At 41.0% G+C, this 21,037-nt stretch overlaps 1 protein-coding gene across 3 annotated transcripts in view; it reads left to right on the top strand.

Annotated features, from left to right (window-relative positions):
* The window catches only part of slc35f3b (solute carrier family 35 member F3b), a 51,565-nt gene that overhangs the window by 23,661 nt on the left and 6,867 nt on the right, over positions 1-21,037 (top strand). For 2 of the 3 annotated variants that reach the window (XM_042432788.1, XM_042432789.1), the window contains one exon: positions 16,285-16,627. In XM_042432788.1, coding sequence (XP_042288722.1) covers positions 16,285-16,627 — 343 coding nt within the window. Of the gene's footprint in view, positions 1-4,831; positions 5,610-16,284; positions 16,628-21,037 lie in introns of those variants that run through there. The other variant, XM_042432790.1, reaches the window with a different exon arrangement.

Here is a 21,037-nt window from a genome sequence, read left to right as displayed (position 1 = left end):
GTAGATGGATAGCCAGGGAATTTTGTACAGACTTTCGTGGTTCCCTGATGATGTTTCCTAATGACTTGTGTGATCCACTGACCTCTCCTCTAACGCCTCCATGAGGTTAACATTTGTGGTTTTTGGTGACATGTCTCAACAACAATTGGATGGACTGCCATGAAATTTGGTACACATGTAGCACCATCATCATGTAGTGTCATCATCAGCTAAATATATATAAATATCAGCATATTAGCATTGTCACTGTGAGCATGTTGATGTTAGCATTTAGCTCAAAGCAACACTGTGCATATAGTCTTAAAGAGCTGCTGCATCTTAGTCTTGCTTTCTGGAATAGACATTTGAAATTGGTGACTACTGAAAATGATGTTATACAGTTACAATTGTGCCCATTTTCATTTATCTAGAAAAAAGGATTTTGTGTCGCCCACTGGCCAAAACATTCAGAGAGTAATAACTTGTTTTACTTTAACTGGTGCTTTTGTAAGGAACCTTAATTTCAGCTGAGTAAGGCTCACATTAAGTAGTTCTTATTGGTGTTAGACGAGGAATTGATTTGTTTTAAATCAGGATTAGCTGTGTCATTGAATAGGAAATGCCAATAACAAATCTGTTTGGCAGAGGTAACTACAACAGCTCAGACAGTCTGTACCAAACAGCCAACAGCTGTACACAAATTAAACCAGGCACATTTACTCACATTAGCACTATTGGTTACTTCAGATCAGACAACAAGAAACCCTTAACTCTCACACACACCTTTTAGCACTCCAAGTCAATCATCTTCAACTATCAAGAGCTCTGTGCAGTCTGATTTGCAGCTGAAGCACTTTTATACATAATCAATAAAATAGATTTTCAGACCACCTCATTTTCCTCCTTCTCATTTTGCTCTGTACGATTACAGTAAACAGCTGATTTGTAATATTGAAAGTGGTGAATACATTAAGTACAGTACAAATATCAATAGAAATATAGCTATAGAGGTTAGATTATCAAATAAAGCAATTGTTACCTCCAATTACTCAGTGGTGTTGGAATGACAATGTCTGTTGGCCTATTGGTTGACCCTTTTGGTCCAGACTGAAGCCTTTGGATGATTGCCATGGTATTTTGTATAGACATTCATGGTCCCCTGAGGACAAATCCTACTGACTTTGGGGATCCTGCGACTTTTTCTCTGGTGCCACCATGACGTTTAGTTTAGTTTTATTGTGAAATAACAACTATTGGATGGATTGTCATTAAATTTGGTACAGACACTTATGTCTCCCTTGTGACTTGTCAGTACTTTGGTGATCTGTAAACACTTCATCCAGCACCGTAGTTAGGTAAAAATTTATATTTGTCCTTCATGACCAAATACCTGCAAAACGAATGACATTTCCATCAGCCTCAACTGTACTACACTAGTTTAGTGCTAACTAGCAATGTGCTAAACTGAGATGGTGAACATGGTAAACATTACCTGCTAAACATCAGCATGTTAACATTGTCAGTGTTAGCATGTTAGCATGCTGATGTGCTGACTCTTAGTCTTAGTATAAGAGGCATTCTTTTTAATGCCTTCATTTTTGTTTCAGATTTGGAAACAAACGTGACAGCAGCACAAACAACATAACATATATCAAATAGCTTCCCTGCTCAGACTTACTACTATTCTTATTTACACCAATTTTATTATCAAACAATTATGTTTTGCATTTCTATGAAACATATTTCATTTAACCTTCAAGGTCTACTCTTCCATCAAATACATTTTCTAAACAATATCAAGCAATTTCCTGTTGTATCGTTTCTGCTGGCTACAAGCTAAATGTTTGTCAGGTATTTAGTTTAGCCACCCTAATGATCCATATAGGTCCATCACAGCACAGTTGGTTGGAATGGCATATCACATAATGTCTTTTATGGTTGCATTTACTTTGTCCCAGAAACCCCAGAAAGATTGTTTGACCTGGAAACTGGCTACTCTAGCGTCCCTCATTATTCAGCATGAATAAACATGTAAGAAAAGCACAAGCCTTTCTTTGCGGTGCACTAGAACATTCACTGTACATGGAAGACTAATCGCCTCTCCTCCGGATCAGCGTCTATCAGTCTCTGGGTAGAAATAGGGATTCAAAAGACTGCACTGATGCAGGAACCTCAAAGGATACCTGGTTTTTGCACTTCTTTATTGCTCATACACACTTATCTCTATTCATATACAGCATGTGAACGTGTGTTAGAGAGAGAGAGAGTTGTCATGTGGTGTCTTGGAGCATGGACGAGTTTGATCCTCCTCTGTGTTCACAGATAAAAGTCTATGAGTCACTGACTGGGATCTTTTAATGATCTCACCCGCTCCACCTATTTCCATCTCCCTGTCTTTCTATCAATAATAGCACACTCTCCGACTGAATCTTCATGTTCTTACCATACTAAGCTACTGAAAATTGACTACATTAGTTCCCAAAAGACAGCTGGCAGCTGCCGAGCCCAAATGGGACTCACGCAGACACACACAAATCGTGACATGGAACAATATAATTCATAAGTGACATGTTTCTAATGTTTCTCCATCAAACATCCTGTGCTGCTCTTTTAGCTCGTTCACTGTGAGCTCTTGCACTTCATCCATTACCTCCCATCCGCTGCTCCTGACATTTCCCATTCTGAAACCCAAACACATGAGGAGTGGGAGGCAATGGAAAATAGTCAAGGATCCAGTGAATTTGGTTGCTGAGGGACGTCAGAATGGGTGTAGGCAGAGAGTGTTTTTAGAGCTCCCTGTCCTAGTTAGGTAGGGCAGGGGATTCTAGCTTGAGTGTGAGGTAGAGTCTAAGCAGTGAATTATTCAGTGCGGATTCCTTTAGGCATGCTCCCACTCAGCAGATTTTACACACACACATGTATGTCTTTAAAGACATTAAAGCAGGGTCACAGGGACAGCAGAGGCATTCTCGGATCAATACTGAGCGGCCCAATCTGTACCACTGACAGTGATCTGCTTCCCTCTGATGTATGATCTGTATGTACATTATGGCTTTAGCTTGGCAGTTACACGTGGAATGACATGGCAAAGCTATACATAGAGGGTGTCAAGCACAATTTCAGTTGACCAGCTGCTACCAATGAGTGTGTTGGACAGATCTCTCAGTTTGAGAGGGTTATGAAACTCGATGTGAAGCTCTGAATTGTCACTTCAGGTTTCAAAACCAATTTCTGTTGTTGGTGGAAAAAAAAAAGACCTAGCAGAGAAGAGTCTCGGGACACTCAGCAATGCGTTTTAGCACCTCTCACTCGCCTCATGGATGAGCCTGAAAATGTTGCCCACTTCAAAGCAGTGCAATTTGAACTGTGATGACTTTGGCAAAGTCAAAGACAGGACATGTAAACAGAAGAGGTGATGTGAAACGTAAAGTTACCAGAAGCCTTACCTGCATGTCAGTCAATCTGTTGGTCAATCACTGGGAATTTAAGTCTCAATCACTTACAGCTGACAGGACACTGAGACACTGAACAGCTGAGGTACTATTATAAAGATAATTGGCAATTTATTGAGGGCTGTATTGAATTAAAACATAACAGTTGATGATATATATTTGCCAGGTATCATAGGACCATAAGAATGTGTAGCGTCTCATCATTATCTCAATTATTTCAATAAATTACACCCCAACACAGACAACACTTACAGTAAACCGATCTTTGGCATGTTTATTTTACTCTCTACATTTTATTATGTCAGTAAATTTAATATGAGAATTATAATTTGATTATATTTTCTATATCCACAGACTTATGAAGGAGCCTACAGGCCTATGAATGTGAAATTGCATTATTCTCAGTGATTACTAATGAAATTTTGACCACTCTGCCTTTTATTCAGTTTTGAATTACATTAGATTAGTTTTTCAACCACATCATGAAATAAGCAGCACATGTTAAAAGTAGAAGATGTTACTGTGATACAAAATAAACAAACAAACAAACAAAATGTACAGTAAGAATGAATGCAGCTTCTGTTAATCAAAAAGTCTGATTTATTTGCCATAAAGTATGTATTTTTGATGTATTTGTGAGTAAAGCAGATTGCATTTGATCTCATGGGTCATTCTTTTTATGTGGATAATATTACCTGTTGAGTTACAGAGCCCCTCCAGACATGTTTTAAGATGTCTATAAAATACTCTAGTTTGAATGATCATTTGTGTCTAATATGTTTTTTCCACAAAAAAGTTCAGTTAATATTTTTTAATCTACTCCTTCTATCTCACTAAAAATGCCAGAATCTATGAATATGTAAATATTGCTCATTTCAGAAGTTGTTGCTGTGGCCAAAATATGTCTCCTACTTCACTGAAAAGTCCATTCTCAGTGTCTGTGCAGCTTCGAGTTTCCACATCACACTTATATAATTTAAATACTGGACCACAATTGGCTCCGAACTAGTTGTAACAACTTATGCTTGTAGATACAAGCCTTAAACTCAGTGCACACAGAGAACCCCATCAGCATGATGAATGTGAAAACAGCCTTTTAGTGCCAAACTCTGCACATACATCATTCTGCACAGTGAAGCTCAGCATCACAGTGAAGGAACAAGAAGTAAAACACATTTTTGAGTGGAGGGGTACTTTAAACTTAATATTGCACAGGAACATCTTAACACTCTATACACATCCAAACATAATAGAATACATGTGATCTGCTGTATATCTCTTTGATAACGAAATCAGCATTTTCAGAAAAAAAACAGTGATGAAAAACTGTTCAGGTACATTTTAAGTCTCAAACAAAAATTCAGGAACATAAAAGTAGGGGGGGGGGGGGGGGGAAGCCATCAATAGGCTGGATTACAAAGTGGGCTCAGGGGCCCTTAAATGAGCTTAAATTGCAGGGTTTCCACGTGGTACCCTAATAAAAGAAGCACTAGTTAGTGTCATTATTATTTAATTCACTTGAAAACACTTCAATTAGAGTATTTAAGAGCTATCAATCCCCTGCCCCACAACACCGACCCCCAACCTCAACTGCATCGGTCCCATCATATCTGTCACAGAGTTTGCTTGCACGCTGCCAGGTCAGTGCATCCGTTCCGTCAGTCCCATGCGGAGCTTCTTTTGCCCCGGAGGGGGGATCACACGGCCACGGGGAGGTCGGAGAGGACAGCCGGGCTCACCAGCTTCGGGACAGGGGGGTTGGTGGTGGGAGGTGGTTGTGATGCTGTAGGTGGACTGATGGATGTGTGACGTTGGCGAATTGCAGCAATTGCCAAACTGTACGTGAGGAGAGACCAGCCAGGACGCGCTGGATACAGCAGATTTGGGGAGGGAAGGCAAGTGGAGGAAAGGGGGTGGGGGGACACGACAGAGGAAGGAAAAAAAATCATCAACAGGGAGTTGGATGGAGGCGAGGGGACAGAGCGCAGGAGACCGGTCTGAAAACATTGAGGGTCCCATCAAGAGGTCTGGTGTCTGCACCAAATCAGCTTCAGGGATGTAGTCGAAGCGGTTTCGAGCTCAGCCCATCCGAGCTCATCACCATGAAGAAACACTCCGCAAGGGTTGCCCCGCTGTCCGCCTGCAACAGTCCGGTACTCACCCTCACCAAAGTGGAAGGTAGGGAGAGTTCATATCGATTCAGACCGTTTGCGCTGCGCACTGGGGCTGATGTGTCTGTCTCTTGGGCCGCCTGTAATTGCAGGCTGCACAGAATACCCTAAATTTAGAAACCTCCTTCTGTTGATCTGATGGGGGATTTCAGTTGAAATATTTCAGTGAATGCTACTCACGTTTCTCTTTCAAGCCTGGTGGATTTTTAGACAGAGATTAACTTTTGGAAAAATCTTACAGTGAGGAAGATAAAATAGAGTAAACGAAGCGCGCAAGTTACCGTTAAATCCATTTTGGCGCGGGTAGCCCAACATTTACGCAAACAATTTGCATCGGACACCACCAATTTTCTGCATGCAAATTCCGTTAAATCTCATTATCTGTTTACTGTTTCCTGTCGTGATGTGATGTGTTGCTGAAAACACAAAAAATGAAGCCCTGAAATATTCCTGTATTCTCCAAATTATGTTATAGACGCATTGATTCTTTTGACTCATGCTTGCCTGATGAATACTGTGCTAAATTTACTGGTCAGTAGGGAGGATCTTAAGTTGTTATTGCAGCAGGGATTCCCCTCACACTCTCCACCCTCCACTCAGTCACTGGCTACAAGAGTCCCAGCTAAATGCCAGAGCATCACGCCAGAGCAGCCAGGACAGGAACACAGCAGTAAACATGTTAATGGTCCCTGTAAATGACTGATCTTCAGTCCGCCTCTGGTTGGGTCTCCCTGCTTTGTCTGATCCGCAGGAGCACAATAATGAAACTGACATTTCCTGCTCACATCATTAGTAGGGACACCTCCTCTCTTCTGGTGTATTGATGATCCGTGTGTGTTGGTGCATCACCTCCAACACACCTGTCCTGACATCTCAAACGAGTATTGAGTCATAGCTTCCTTTCTGGCTGTACAGTGCGGCTCTTCCGATCTCCTCCTCAGCCTTATTCCTTGCAAAGGGGGCGAAGTTATGCATTTTTTAATCTACCCCTCAGCACAGAGGGCTACTGAATGTCTCAGTGCTTGACATAAGTGCAGAGTAAATACTGAATCACAGTGGAATTAGCTGCCCTTTTCACAACGCTCTTAAACAGAACAATGTTATGCCTTGCATCTAAGAAATCCCAAACTCATTTGCATCTCTTTGGGGGCCTTAAGAAAAAATAATGAATTAATAAATTATTAATTAAATAAATAAATAAAACGTGTATAAAGACACATTCTTAGCATGCATTTACTTCTACAGCTTTTATTATTTTATTATTTTTAATTACACGTCATGCTACATGAGAATAGAGGTTATGATGACTTACAGGTAAAATTACAGTTGCTGTTATGGAGATAATTTGCCAAAATGTCTGTGTGGCCTCTATAAAAACCTGTTTTCAAGTTAGATTTAATGTAAAAGTTAATTATGAGGACGAATATCATTTACACAGGTGAAATTGTTTACTTCTCACCCACTGTTACAGGACTTCTGGTAGTCTGAACTTAAGCTTGCTGACTAAGACCTGTCAGTGAAGCTTACTGTCTGTCTGTGCTCTTGTTGTTTGGGATATTAATGTGAAATTATCTGGAAGGTACTTCATTATTCATAATTTATGACTAGACCAGCTGCTAGAATATGAATGAAGCATTTCCATCCAATTTCACAAAGCACTGCAAAAATCTATCAGATTAATTTACAAGATTTTGCAGTAGTTTAAACTGTGTTGCATGTTTTCAGTCACTGTGAGGCCCCCGAATAATCACTACAGCTTTACCACCAACGATTGTAAGCTTATTAGCGTGAATGTCAGCTCAAAATATTTTATTTCCAGAATGAGATGGCAGGCTGTTATTTTACAAACTTAAATAGAGAGTATTAACAGAAGCAGCGGTGCAGTGACACACGGCTGGGGATAGAGAAATGATTGTAAATGTGTGTTTGTCGGGGGGTGATACAGTATTGTCAATTGTTGAAGGGAGTCAAAGCTGTAGAGTTTATGATGTGAGCGTTCGCCTCCCCATTTCAGCAGCTGCTTTGAAGAAGGAGGGAATCACAGGGGGCCACAGCGGATCAACACACAGCTTTTCAGAGACTGTGCTGCTTATGTAACACCAACTCCAAAACCTCTGTTCTCTGCACTAACAACATGCGCCTGACTGTCAAAGTTATTTTTTTTTTCAGTTAGGGATCTTCAGTGGTCCCCTTTTTTTCTCCTTCTTTCATGTGTCCGGTTAACATTCCCGGTTCAACATAGAATCAGTGTCTTTAAACAGCACATACAAGGCTGATGTCACACCAAATTCAGATCACAGGTTTTCTTACATCTTTGGTGCTGTGACTTCAGTTTCTACAGGAAGTATCAAGTCAAGATGTGTTTGGAGAGAAAGGTGGGGCTGCCACCCAACAATAGTGACATCAGGCTAAGTGACACAATTGCTACCTCGCGGCTAGTTACACAACAATCTATCATTCGGCAGTTGATTCTATTTTCCGTTAGTGTTGGCTGATTTTTCTTTGTAACAAAAGTCCATTTCTGGTCAGATGCTGCTGTCTCTTTCAGCCACAAGTTTGATCCATTGTCTTCATCTAGACTATTTATCTCATCCTCTATGTGTTCTTGTGACAAATTCACCCAACCAGCGGCCCATGGAAGATGATCATTGATTTCTCTTCAAATGTGTTTTTAGTGATGATGTCCGTGGGGAATGTCTTTGTTGTTCCTGTGCTGTCAGTGGCAGGGGTAAGAAGTTCATAAAAGTCCCTTTAATCTCTATAATCTCATTAAAATCTTTGAAACAGAGCAGGCATCTTTTACAAGAGTGATTTGGCGTGTGTGCATCTCCCAGGAAGCTGGTTGTATTTCACCACACCAAACCTTTCCCCAGGACTCCATATACCTTGAATGACAAACATATGTAGAGCTCTGGGTCAAAATGTCCAGATATTGAAACCATTTAAGATATTGAATCTTAGTGAAAAAGTGTTTTCCAGTGAGGTGATGCACATTACCTGCATGTTTCTTTAATTAAACCAATGCAAGAATTCTTATGGAGGATAGTTATTCTCTCATGGACAGTCCAATTTGCTTTATCCTGTCTGCTTCAAGATCTTAAAGATGTTTTGAGAAAAACAGAACTTGAAAATGATTTGTGTGGATACAGCTTGAAGTGATGGATGTAACGTTGGTTATTGGCCTCTCTGCCCTGCTCTTTGTGCACAGTTAATGATCGTCAAATTCATCTTAATAAAATATGAGCATTTAGCAGCAGGCCAGCAGCATTTACCTCTAAGCAAGTGAGCAAAAAGCGAATCATTCAATATGAATGATTTTGTCCATTTGAGGTGCAGAACACACAAACCTGAATCATCACAAAAGCAGTATGATTTGGGTACTTCATGTACATTCACAAAGCGCATAAACTCAATCTTGTGTGTACATTTGCATGTGTCTTATTTGTATGTAGATTTTCACTAAGGCCTTGTGTGAATAGCAACAACCTCAGCATGTAGATGAGGCTGCATCGAGGGTCAAACATACACACATGTATCTTAAACCTTCATTACTTGTGTTAAAAGATCACCGGAAGCAGTGAAGACGTTACATTTGGAGTTTTCCTCTCTGTGCTCTATTGATATGTAGGGTCGTACTTTTATCTTTTGAAGATAATTGATGTTGACTTTCATGATAGTCAAAGGACTAAAAGCGAGGCTTCTCCTTCAGTCTAAATTCATTTTAAAAGCAGCTGAAACAGGCCTCTCTTGAGCTGAATACACAATGACAGGGCTTTTACTTTATTAAGAGGTGAGCTTTTGCTCAGGGTAACCAATGTAGAGTGTGTGCAGAGAACGCTATCAGTTTACATTGGATTGAGAGAGATTTATTGAATAGATGAATTGATGTTTAGTGGTGATGTGAAATGCTAAATTGATTCATTGTATGAGTTCATTTGTGGTTAGCTGTCATGGCTTCCGTGCTGCATATCTCATTTGTGTGTTTCGCACAAGAAATGCCTTCTGTGACACTGTAGTAGTGTTTCATCTTTGAGCAAAACCCCCTGCAAAAATGTGTAAAGAGGAAGCTCTGAGCTATAATCCTAAATTGAGGGAGTTGATCTGAAAGCTTTCTTCACGTTGCCTATCCTCTCCAGATTTCAAATGCAGCCAGCAGACCAGATGGTACAGTTGTGGTATACCTACTAGAAGGCTAATTATTCCAAACAAAATATTTCCACCATGTCTAATGCCTGAAGCTTTTAGTAGTAATTGTGACCAGCCTGGAAAATATGTCAGCACAAATGTGTGCTGTGTGCTTCATTGCATTTCATCTGTGAAAATCACTGACTTAGCAGTTCATTCCATCTAAATCTTTTTTTTTTACTTTAATGAACTTCCTTTTGCTTTTGATGCCATTTAAAAACTAATCAGTCTTCAAACTGTAATGGTCATCTTATATAAGTGATGTAATGGGTTAAGATGTATCTGAAAACAGTAAAGTCCTAAGTCAGGTTTATGTAATTCTGATAGAATCCCTCCCTTATCAGTGGCCTTGGGGGAGGGAGTAAAACCGCTGTTTTTGGGCAGACACTCAGAGTACATCTGCGGTGGTTGCCTATCCATTACTTCAACAGGGATGCTGTGGCCAATCTTTTAAATATTGATTTGTCACGTTAAGTGCCGGGACTCTTGCCAGTCTGTTAAACTGCAGGTCCATCACACTATATTCACTGCTATAAGGAACTGCAAGAGAGAGGAAGGGATGCTTGGGGGACATACTGTTGGGCAGTGTACCCAGTGCCAAATATGAGTAATCGTTATTGTGCTGCTGTAACACACAGTGCATGGACACGCACAAAACATTCTGGGTTGCTTGCACGCAGTGTTTTGGCGTGTCACTAACCAATGAGGCACCATGGGGCGGCAGCGTTGACCTGTATCATGAGCATCTGTTGAACCAGCTGGGCAGGTCAGGACAGTGACAAACAACAAGTCCTCTATACGTGGTGAGGAACTCGCTCCGTTGTCCTTTGAGGTTGAAGGAGAAACCGGTTCGGGTATTAAGGAGAGTGGGATCAGTAACAGCTGTCCCGCCCTTGTCTGCCCTCCTGGGCCTTTGTCCTGTCAGCCCATGTGGTCCCACCTATCAGCCGGGTGAAGCAGCAGGGTGTGTTTTCCGCCTGTCTCTCTGGTGTGTTATTGAGCAGGACAGGCTCGTCAGATGAGCCTGCTCTGGTGTGTTGAAAGGCCTCCGACTGACAGCTTGGCCTGACCAAGCTGTCACAGTCAAGTATCACAGGCTCCCACTGTCTCTCAGGCATTAGAGATTACAAAGACAGTCACTGCTGTCTGTCTGTGTGCTGCCTGTCTGTCTGACCTGTCTGCCATGACCAAACCACCACCCTTCCTAAATATGACATCTGTAGTTCACAGTTCATAACAAATCGCTAGAAATTGTCTTACTTGGTAAACAAATACAGACTGTAGGTCTAACAGCTTTTAAAGCTCAGCCTTTGACTTGCATGTCAAAAATGACAAACCACATAAGTCATCATGGGTTTGAAGGATTTATTTTAAGGTATTGATTTCACGATTGATGTTGTGTGACAGCCAGAGAGTTGAACAAGTATTTTGCATTTCTATCTTCCATTTATGTAAAAAAGCTTTTAGTTTTTTTATCGTCTGAAAAGGCTAATTTATGTTAACTGTGCGTGTAGCCAAACGAGGACTTCACACCATAATGATTTATTATGAGCATGACAAGGTGAGTAAGATGCCCTAGTCAATTCATATTCATCACCAAGCAGAAGTCTAGTAGACAGTAAGACAAGTAGAGGAGTTCCTTTGAAGTGTGTATCGGTGATTGATCTGTTTTCGCTCTTGAATCACTGAGGCAGAGCGCTGCAGTACACTTTTACTCCCACGGAGGTGTCGCCAAACAACCAAACTGACAAACCTCTTTCTTTCCTAGTGTCTCTTAGTTGAGGTCCAAGCAAAGCCCTCCCAACACTTATATGACCACCCTGGCAAACCAACACTCTGCTCAGCAGCTGAGGCAAGCCTGATGCTATCCTCACTGCTGCCTGCGAGGATCTTTGTTCTCGCACTGGGAGAGGCAGGGCAACAGAGAGTGAGAGAGTGGGGGAAAGCGTGGGCGGTTGCCTGTTCAGGGAAAGAGGGACATAGCGGGGCTTTCTCGGCCTGTCATGGCCTGGTTCTGTGAAGTGTGAGAGCAGGCAGTCAGGCAGAGCTCTGCTGGCACGTTTGGGATTTGCAGCTATCAGCAGGAGAGATCTGCACTGCAGAGACTGCAGGGGGAGGGAGGAGAACGGAGTGGGAATGACGGTGGACGGGAAGCAGGGAAGCGTGGACTGAGATGGAAGAAAACTGGACAACTGGCTAGCTAATGGGCAGATAAATCTCAACACCAATCGGAGCGCTTCGACCCCACTGGAGTGGGACATATATTCAATACCCGGCCTAGGAGGTGCTCAGCTCAGTGAACTAAAACACTGGATGCAGACAAATGACCATATAAGATAAAGATTGATTTACTGTACCTTTAGTGGTAAAGAATTATCTACAGCTTTTCACACAGGGAGAGATGTCACCTCAAAGAAGCAGATTTTCCTCCTGAAATGTTAATTTAAGAAAAAAACAGACGTATGGTTAGCTGTGATAAAGACCCAAAAAGGCTGAAACATTGTCCTTTCTGTCAATTAATGCTTAAAGAATTATAGAAAAATCTTCTTTCTATAGTCTTGAGGCTACCTTTACCTCTGCATATTGAATTCCATGGCACTAGGATACCTTAATTCAGCTGAGTGGTTGGGATGAATACATTTCAGGAGGCAACAAGGAGAAGCCGTAACCAGCTGTCAGAGTGGATCCCAGGCCGGTCCTACGAGGATGCCAAACACTTCCCCCCTGTCTACAACGATTTCACAGATGCCTTTTAGTTTCATTAAGGTACATTTGGACATTGAATGTGTTGAATGAGTCAAGATGTTTTCATCCTATGTTAAATCAACCATCTTTGCTAGTACAGTAATGCACAGTTTGAGCCTAATCTGCTTTTGTATGCAATAGGCTCAGACAGTCTTTATTATAAAATGATATAAAAATACATGAAATGAGAGTAAGGATTGCATTGCAGTCACTGTACTGCATTCATCTTGGTGTCACCAGCTGACCTTGACAGTTGACATTTGATTAGAAACCGTTAAGGTTAAGAGCTTTCAGTTAATCATTTAGCAGTTACAGTAGGAGACTCTTTCTGGGTGTTTCAGTCATGGTAATAACAGCTTCAAATGTCATTAGTGGGGGAGCCTTTCTATCTCGCTCAGTCACTCCACTGACCCAGCTCTCTCACACTGATGAGTTCGGCGGGGCTCCATATTGTTCATCACCGGCAGTCAAGGTTCATACAGTATCATTTGTCACCGTCAAGCTATGTGTAAAAGAGGTGCAATCCCTTTAAATCATAAATGCTCCAGTGAGTAACAAATTAATATACATTGATGCCTCAGCATTTAATCATAGCAGCTTTAAATAATAATTTATACAAATGTATTTTATTTAATTAAAGAGAGAATGTGTTATATGTGAGTATCATAGTAATGCCTTCACTGAGGAGTGTGGGCTGTGTGACAGAAATATCACTAATGTTGTCGTGACACTTCGCTAAGTGTGTTGACATATGCCAGAACTGGAAATGCTTAGCTGGGCCCCAGTGCCTCTCTGGGGGCTGATTGGCTCGGCCCATCACTGCATTTGGAAGATTAAACCATACTGCAGTACGGAGCAGTGGCCAGGGCCACGGGATGTGGGATGGAGGCCCAGGAAGGACAAAAACTGGGCAGCGTAAACAAGAGATGACCTTCAGAACAAGACAAAGAGACTCGGAGCTCAAAATAGAGAAACTCAATTCTCACTCTTGTGTCCAAGACTTTGATAGACATCTGTGTGTGTCTGTGTCTTATGGGTCTTTGCTGATTCATCATTTTGTTGCAACAACAGACAATGATCTTGAATCATCTTTCATTGCTGCCAAATTTGCCTCAGGACTGTTAGTGCTGTCAAGTGCTTTTGCCACAGCAGAGAGTATTGTTAAGGGTGCCCAAACAGTACAGTATAATTTCATCTTAATTGCAACACGTTTTCTTTTTTTTTTGTAATATAAATAGAAAATGAATCTCTTGTGCATTCAGCAGAGAGCCCGGGGAAGCCAAGGCATTAGCATCGAGGGTGATAGTCATCAGGGAAGTTAATCTGTGAAATGATGAGACCACCTGGCAAGGTCATAGGCAGCTCTCCCTGGAAGAATGAGCCGCCTCATTGGGTGTGATGGATGCCCTCTTATTCAGCTATTTTGTAAAATGCACAGCGAACCTTATATTAGATAGTAGGTTTCCCTTTGATTACACGGATCGCCTCAACATGAAGACAGACTACAGAAGGTATGGAGCTAAACTGAGACAGGACAGCTGAATAATATATTAAGGTTCAGTGTCTTGCTGATATGAGTCTGTGCCAAACAATAATCATCTTCACAGTGTAAGGCCACATTCACACCGAATCTGGCAATGCAGAAAAAACAGCAGTCCCCCCATTCATTTGAACGGGGGTAGTGCATTTAGGCTGCGGTAGTGGGGACTGCTGGGGTTCAGCAAAAAAACGCAGCGGCAGTCTGGCAAGAAGTTGAGCTGGAATCCACTTTTGCTGAAATGCAACCTAACACTGTGATGGCCAATCACGTAAGCTGGCAATCAGAGTGAAGACGCCCATGCGAAGAAGAACCTTGTTTACTTGTTGACTTTGTTATCGGCTTCCAGACTCATTTTAAAAAAGATGAGAGAAACAGAGAGAGAGAGCATGAGGGAGCTGAGTGCACGAGAGAGAGAGAGAGAGAGAGGGAGAGAGAGAGCAGCGGTGATCGAGCGAGCTAGAGAGTGAATGAAAAGAGGGAGCGGCGGTAGCAAGAACAAAGCAGTGAATCAGAGAAATAAAACGTTATTTTCTGATTGTTTCATGGCGGTTACTAAAGCACAAATAAACACGCGCACACATCCGCACACCTCCGCACACCTCCGCACACCTCCGCACACCTCCGCACACCTCTGCACAACCCTGGGGGAAGGTGCCATATTTGATGTGACTGCAGCCTAACTCCAACTTAAGTTAGATTTATTCTTGTCTCATAGAGGCCTTTTGAAATGTGTTCTGTATTCCAGTCAGCAGTGTACAATGCAGATGAATTGGCAAAAGGCTCCCTGCGGCACATCATTACCTCTGGAAACACCATTAGGGAGATCCCTCATTTTTAACTTGTTGGAAGGCAGGAAGCTATGAGGGATGCATGGAGCGTATTATACATTAATCATTATGAAACATAGCTGATATAGGGTTGTTGTCCTCTGGCTGCTCTGATTGTAAAGTCGTGGTCTTGGAGTTTTGTTCTCTGTCTGTTCGGCTGAAAGATGGTCAAAATGATTTAGTAGGGCTTTGCTGGTGATAGTGTTAATGTTCTTTGTTATCTTCAGTCTTAGCCAAGATATGTTCATGTATTGACAATACACAATGTAATCGAGAGATAAAGAGAGCCTGTCTAAATTAAGTGCTGCTGCATGAATAATGTAGCTTGTTTTATCAGCAGAGTAAATGTCCATTTAGAGGACCTGAGGAATTGAAGGATCATCTTGGATGTTGTGTTCTAGACAATGTATCCAGAAGTAACTTAAATGACTCGAGGGAACAAAATGACCTTGGGAAGTGAATCAGTTTTGAAGCACAGAGTGGGTGTGAGTGGGACAGAAAGCAACACAGCAACATTTTGCTTGGATTCACACGTTATTGAAGAAGTATGGAGGCTATCAGGTTTTGACAGGAGCAGTAGAAGGTTAAGTGTTGTTATGTGTGTGCAGTCTGGTACACACACACACACACACACACACACACACACGCACACTTCAGAGGACATTACATTGACTTACATTCATTTCCTGGAGACTTATCCTAACCTTAACCATAACCACCACATGCCTAACCCTAACCCTTACCTTAACCTTAACATAACCCTAAACTTACCTTAACTTTAAACCAAGGAAACAGGTTTACGTCTCCACATACCTGGACGACACACACACACACACACACAGACACACATACACACACACATACACACGGACACGCACACACACGTCATTGTAACTCATGAGGTGGAGAGGAGCTGAGGTCGTCTTGGATTGGATATCAGATCTGCCCTCTTTTGTCCTTTGTTTGTCTGCAGCCTGTCACACTCGATCACCACACTTTTAACTCAGATGTCTGATTGATTACCTTCAAGTTCAATTAAACTGTGAAAGCAGCTATTTTTATCTTGAAAAAGATTTCAGGACCTGAAGTGACTCGCTAAATAAAAGAGATGGATAATAGAGTCTCAGGGATGAGTAGTAAATTCAGATTTAATGCAAAAGATAATAAAATAATGTATATATGTACATGTATAATATTATTTCTGCACAAAAGCAGTTGTAGTTAAAAGGGTGTTTGAATCAGAATGGCCTAATGTGAAAACAAATTTAAAAGAGACCTGTATTCTCTCAGCTGGAATAAAGGTCTCTACATATTTCCAATCTAAAATAAATTTACAGTGCGAATGTGTACACCTGTCAAGCTAACACATGTGTGTCCACCTATAGGAGAAGACCGCACCAGGGAGAATGTGGTGGGCACCACAGACGCACAGTCGACTGCAGGTGTGGCGGGAGCAGAATCCGGCTCCAACAGACGGAGGCTCCACTGCTGCATTAGAGTAACAACCGTTCAGGTGCAGAAGGCCCTGTGGGGGGTCGCCATGGTGATGTGTGTGTGCTCGTCCTGGGCAGGCTCCACTCAGCTGGCCAAGCTGACCTTTAAGCAGTTTGACGCCCCCTTCACCCTCACCTGGTTCGCCACCACCTGGAACTGCCTCTTCTTCCCCCTCTATTACATCGGCCACCTGTGCAAGAGTCCGGAGAGGCAGACGCCCAGACAGAGATTCAGGTGAGAGGACACTCAAAGTAAAAGTTATAAAATCAACAGCAAAAGCACGATCACCTTTAGTTTTCAGCAGTAACCTTGGAACAATTAGAGGTCCCTGCTCTGAAGACCTGAGGCTCCTGCCAGTGGTCAAACAGTGACAGAGAGCCAGGGAACAGTAGCTAAAACTGGAGTAATGTGTAATCTATGATCAAGTTTTGTTAAAAGCCTTGCTGCTGAGTTCTGCACCAGTTGGAGTACTGATAGAGAACATTTGCTAAGGCAGGTGAACAAGCTGAAAAGCATTAATTTTCACAAATATTGAGACTGAAATAAGATTTTTGTGTTGTGTCTTAGTTGGAAAAAGCAGGACTGAATCAAAGACTTCACATGGAGGTTGGCATCAAGAGCAAGGGCACAACTGCATCTCAGTGCCCTGAGCAGTGCTATATTGTAGCAATGATGACAATACATCAATGTACCATTATTAAAGGGGAGAATAACAGAGAATTTTAGTGCATTGGGGTCTTCTTAAGAATCCACACTGTCTTTTTATTTCTTTGGTTTATTTAATTGCTAAATATGTGTTTTTCTCACAGCTTGTTCTTATTATTCTGACAAACAAGACAAATACATAAATGTTATGTCAGTTCAAAATTTCTCTTCTGCAGCTGCAACAGAAAATACAAAAAAAGCTTTAATATCAAGAAAATATCAAGGAAAATATCCGCAGTAAATGTCAAATCGACTACAGTCAAAGAGCATGATGCTTGGTCGCACAACAAAGAAAATATGTCATAGAAGCGAAAGGGATTTTTCCACCTCCGTGAGCTTCAGTAGACCACAGTGCAGTGCTATCATTAGAATTCATTTTACAGAGGGGACACAAGTTGTTTTCTGGGTTGTTCTTTAAAGAGATGAAACCCACCATTTGATATGCTCAGACACAATCTCTAAAAATTATTGAAAAGCCTTTTGGGGAAATATATGAATGAGTTAAGATGAGCAAGTAAAACAGCATAATATAAGTATAATAAATCCATGAAATATGTTTCCAAGAAAGAAGTCAGTTACACCACATTTCATCACAAAGCAACATTAAACTGTACAAGTGAAGAAGAAACACACACCTTAGGTTTAATCAGCTTAGCATATTGATTACAAACAGATTAACAGTATTCTCATCTACAGTTGTTTACCTTCCATTTTTGTTAGTTATGCGTAATCATCCCCTGTTTATATTTGATTTCTAAGTGTGTTGGAAAACGCTTTCTCAGTTGAAACAGTCCATTAATCATAGCCTTTAGACAAAAGTCATAACTCTGCTACCTGCTGCATTACTTTAGTACAAAGAGACAAAGAAGGTGTAAGGTATAGTAGGTGGGTGAGCCGGGGGAATTGGCACTATATTTCTGATGCACATCTGTGATGTAATTTTTCCTATTTCAGGGCTTACACGAGAATCTGGGCCGCAGCTGATGTGCTCCGAATATCAAACACGCAGTTTCCTTTGTGTTTATTCAAATCGCACATTCTGGTGAATCTCAGCCAATGTGGAGAAATAGAGACCAAAACTTGACATTTGTAATAGCTGTCCTGTCGCTTTATTTAAAAATTGTGGCCAAAGAAAGAGAGACCTGAGACTGGTAATAGCTACTGCAGCTTCTTTCTTCACAGTTGAGTTGAGAGGATTTTCACTGTAAGGAGATGATATGACAAATTGGTGCTGTGTGAGGCAGATAAAAAAATGATCTCATCATAATGCTAGATATAAGTCAGGGGAATCATGAAGTTATTACAATTCATCCTGAGGGGAACATGAATACCATTCATTCACCATTCTGTACCAAAATGTCCGGCAATTAATCTGATAGTTTTCGAGACATTTCACTATTTCTACTGCTTACCTCGTGATCGTCGGGACGAAAGATAAAACAGTTGCTGTCATGATAACTTTCTGTGTGTCTGATTAGCATTTGAATGCAAAATCCTGTTACTCCAACTGGACTTCCTGGATCATATTTCACTGTCTCACTGTCAACTAAACAACAACCAACAACCGATGCCTTTTTCAATCTTAATCCTCCAGACAAGAAATACACACAAGTATGTGAGCACCAAGTAAAACCATGCAGGTATCAGTGCATACCCATGTCCCTTTTTGGTATTTAGACTAATTTGAATACTAAAACAAGCCATAAACAGACTTTAGAGGAAGATTCTCCTGCCAAAGTGTGTGAAACAATTAGAAAACTTTTCATTCTTCCAAGATTTATTTTGATATACAGTACCAATCAAAGTGCATCCAATTTTTGACTGGTACTGTATTCAATCCTGTTGTCTGCTTTAAGTCAAAAACAAGTGATATATTTAAAGAGAACCTCACACTTCACATCTTATCTTTGTTTCTGATCCATCTATATTCAAAAAGACATACAGAGGCAGATGTAATTGACTTTAAGTGAAGTGTGTTGAACTTTTTCACAACAGACAGTATTTATATAACAATATTATCATTGTATGCTTAGATTTGAAGGTGTTTCTGTTGTGTTTAATGAAATAGTGACAGACTTTAATAAGATATTGACTGAATTTGTGTTGCATTTATAAAGGTTCATTTTCCATGCAGACTCAGCTATCAGGGGCTGATTCATAACAATATTACTCCTCAGTATTCAGCAGGATAAATGTGCTACCTGCCACTCCTCAGTTGTTGCTGCTTCATCGGTTTCTCAGGGCCAGATGCTTTCAGGGGAAACTATGTGACACAATGTAAACAGTAGCAGTTAAAATGCCAATATCTCAAAAATGCATTAATGTTATTTCTTGGCAGAGGGGGGAAAGAGGGGAGTTGTGTAGTTTGAGAGTGGAAGAATAAATCTTATTGTTGGCTCACAGCAGTGTGGTGCAACAAAATCTCTTGTGAAGCAGAATATTTCAAAACATAGTAAGAGAGTGGACAGGATTAGGGATCAAGTATATTGATAGAGTCTTAATGTCACAGTTTGGTTCCTCTCTCACATTGCAAGGAGTGTGACGCATAGACTGTCAGGCCAGTTGCTTGTAGACTGGCAGTATGTTCGTCCATTTCAAATATTTCAAAACCTACAGTTTCTTTTGTACACATTTAAAAACTCCTCTGGACTGGGATCAAGTCCAGACTCATGCCAGAATTTAGTGAAGATATTGGATGAAAAATGACCTCAGGACTAAGCCTCATACTTGTCTCAATTATCAGCCTCTGAAGTTGAATCACTTCTTAGAAGATAACATTTACTAAATGTCAGCACACTGACTGTTCATTGTCTTTCATCAGATTCAGTTTACAGGCTTTTTTGCTCTCAGTACCTCCATAGAGACCCAGCTGGCTATGATTCCTTATAGACTTTATTCCTTATTTGGATCCCCATTACCTTCCATAAAGTCGTTGCTAGTCTCCCTGGGGTTCACACAAAAACAACAACAATAAAAACAATAATTAAATCACACTGTACAATCTAACCTACAATGAAACAAAAACAAAATTGTCACAAATACACAAAGAGAATAAAAACAAAGGTTCCAAAAACAGCAAAAACACAATAACATCTATATGAGATTAATCAATTTTTGTTTCAGTAACTTTTAAAAGAAAATCTACGTTTGATCTGTTTGTTATTGATGGGGAGCATATTCCAATCAGAAGCCTCCACAGTTAGGCATGATAATCGTTTATGCATCTCACAGACATGAGCTTGGAAAGAACAATGAAGGGTTAACCTGGCTGCTCTGTTCTGTGCAATTTAATGTTTTTTTTAGATGTTTCTCAGCAGACTGAGTCATCATGCATAAATACCAGACACAGATATATGTGCACTGTATGTCCCTGGTGGATTTATAAAATATTGACGTGTTAGACCCTCCAGCATTACACCCACATGGAACTTAACATCCAGAAACTGAACTCACAGTCTTTTCAAGTCACGCTGAAAGAGGAGGAAGACTTTTTTTTTTCAGATGTGTCAGTCTCATCTGACATTATGTAACGCACAGTCAATCAAACTTATTATTCCATAAAAGACATGCTTGTTGTATTGGACTTAAGCCACTGCACTTTCACAGGAGCTTCACTGAAATATGTGGTGCTCTCCTTGGCAGCCGCAGCAACAGCCTGGATCAGGAGACAACAGACTTCTAGCACTGGTTGAAGTGAACTGCCAGCTTTTTTTGTGATTCACCAATATTTTTTTATGCCATGCTGTTGCAGCAGAAACTATCCCAGTACTTGGCCATGCTGAGTGTATTTGTCAGCTACTTTTGCCCCTCAGGAAGAGCGCATGTATCTGAAGTCTGACCAAGTGTTGACAGACTATCAAATTGTTTCACACAGTTTAATAACACAATGCACTTTCCTTTTTTTTACGTGGAACCTAAATATTGCCCTGATTTATATTT

The sequence above is a fragment of the Thunnus maccoyii genome, chromosome 14 (assembly GCF_910596095.1).
Source record: "Thunnus maccoyii chromosome 14, fThuMac1.1, whole genome shotgun sequence".
Taxonomy (NCBI): Eukaryota; Metazoa; Chordata; class Actinopteri; order Scombriformes; family Scombridae; genus Thunnus; species Thunnus maccoyii.
This window is presented reverse-complemented; position numbering and strand designations above follow the sequence as displayed.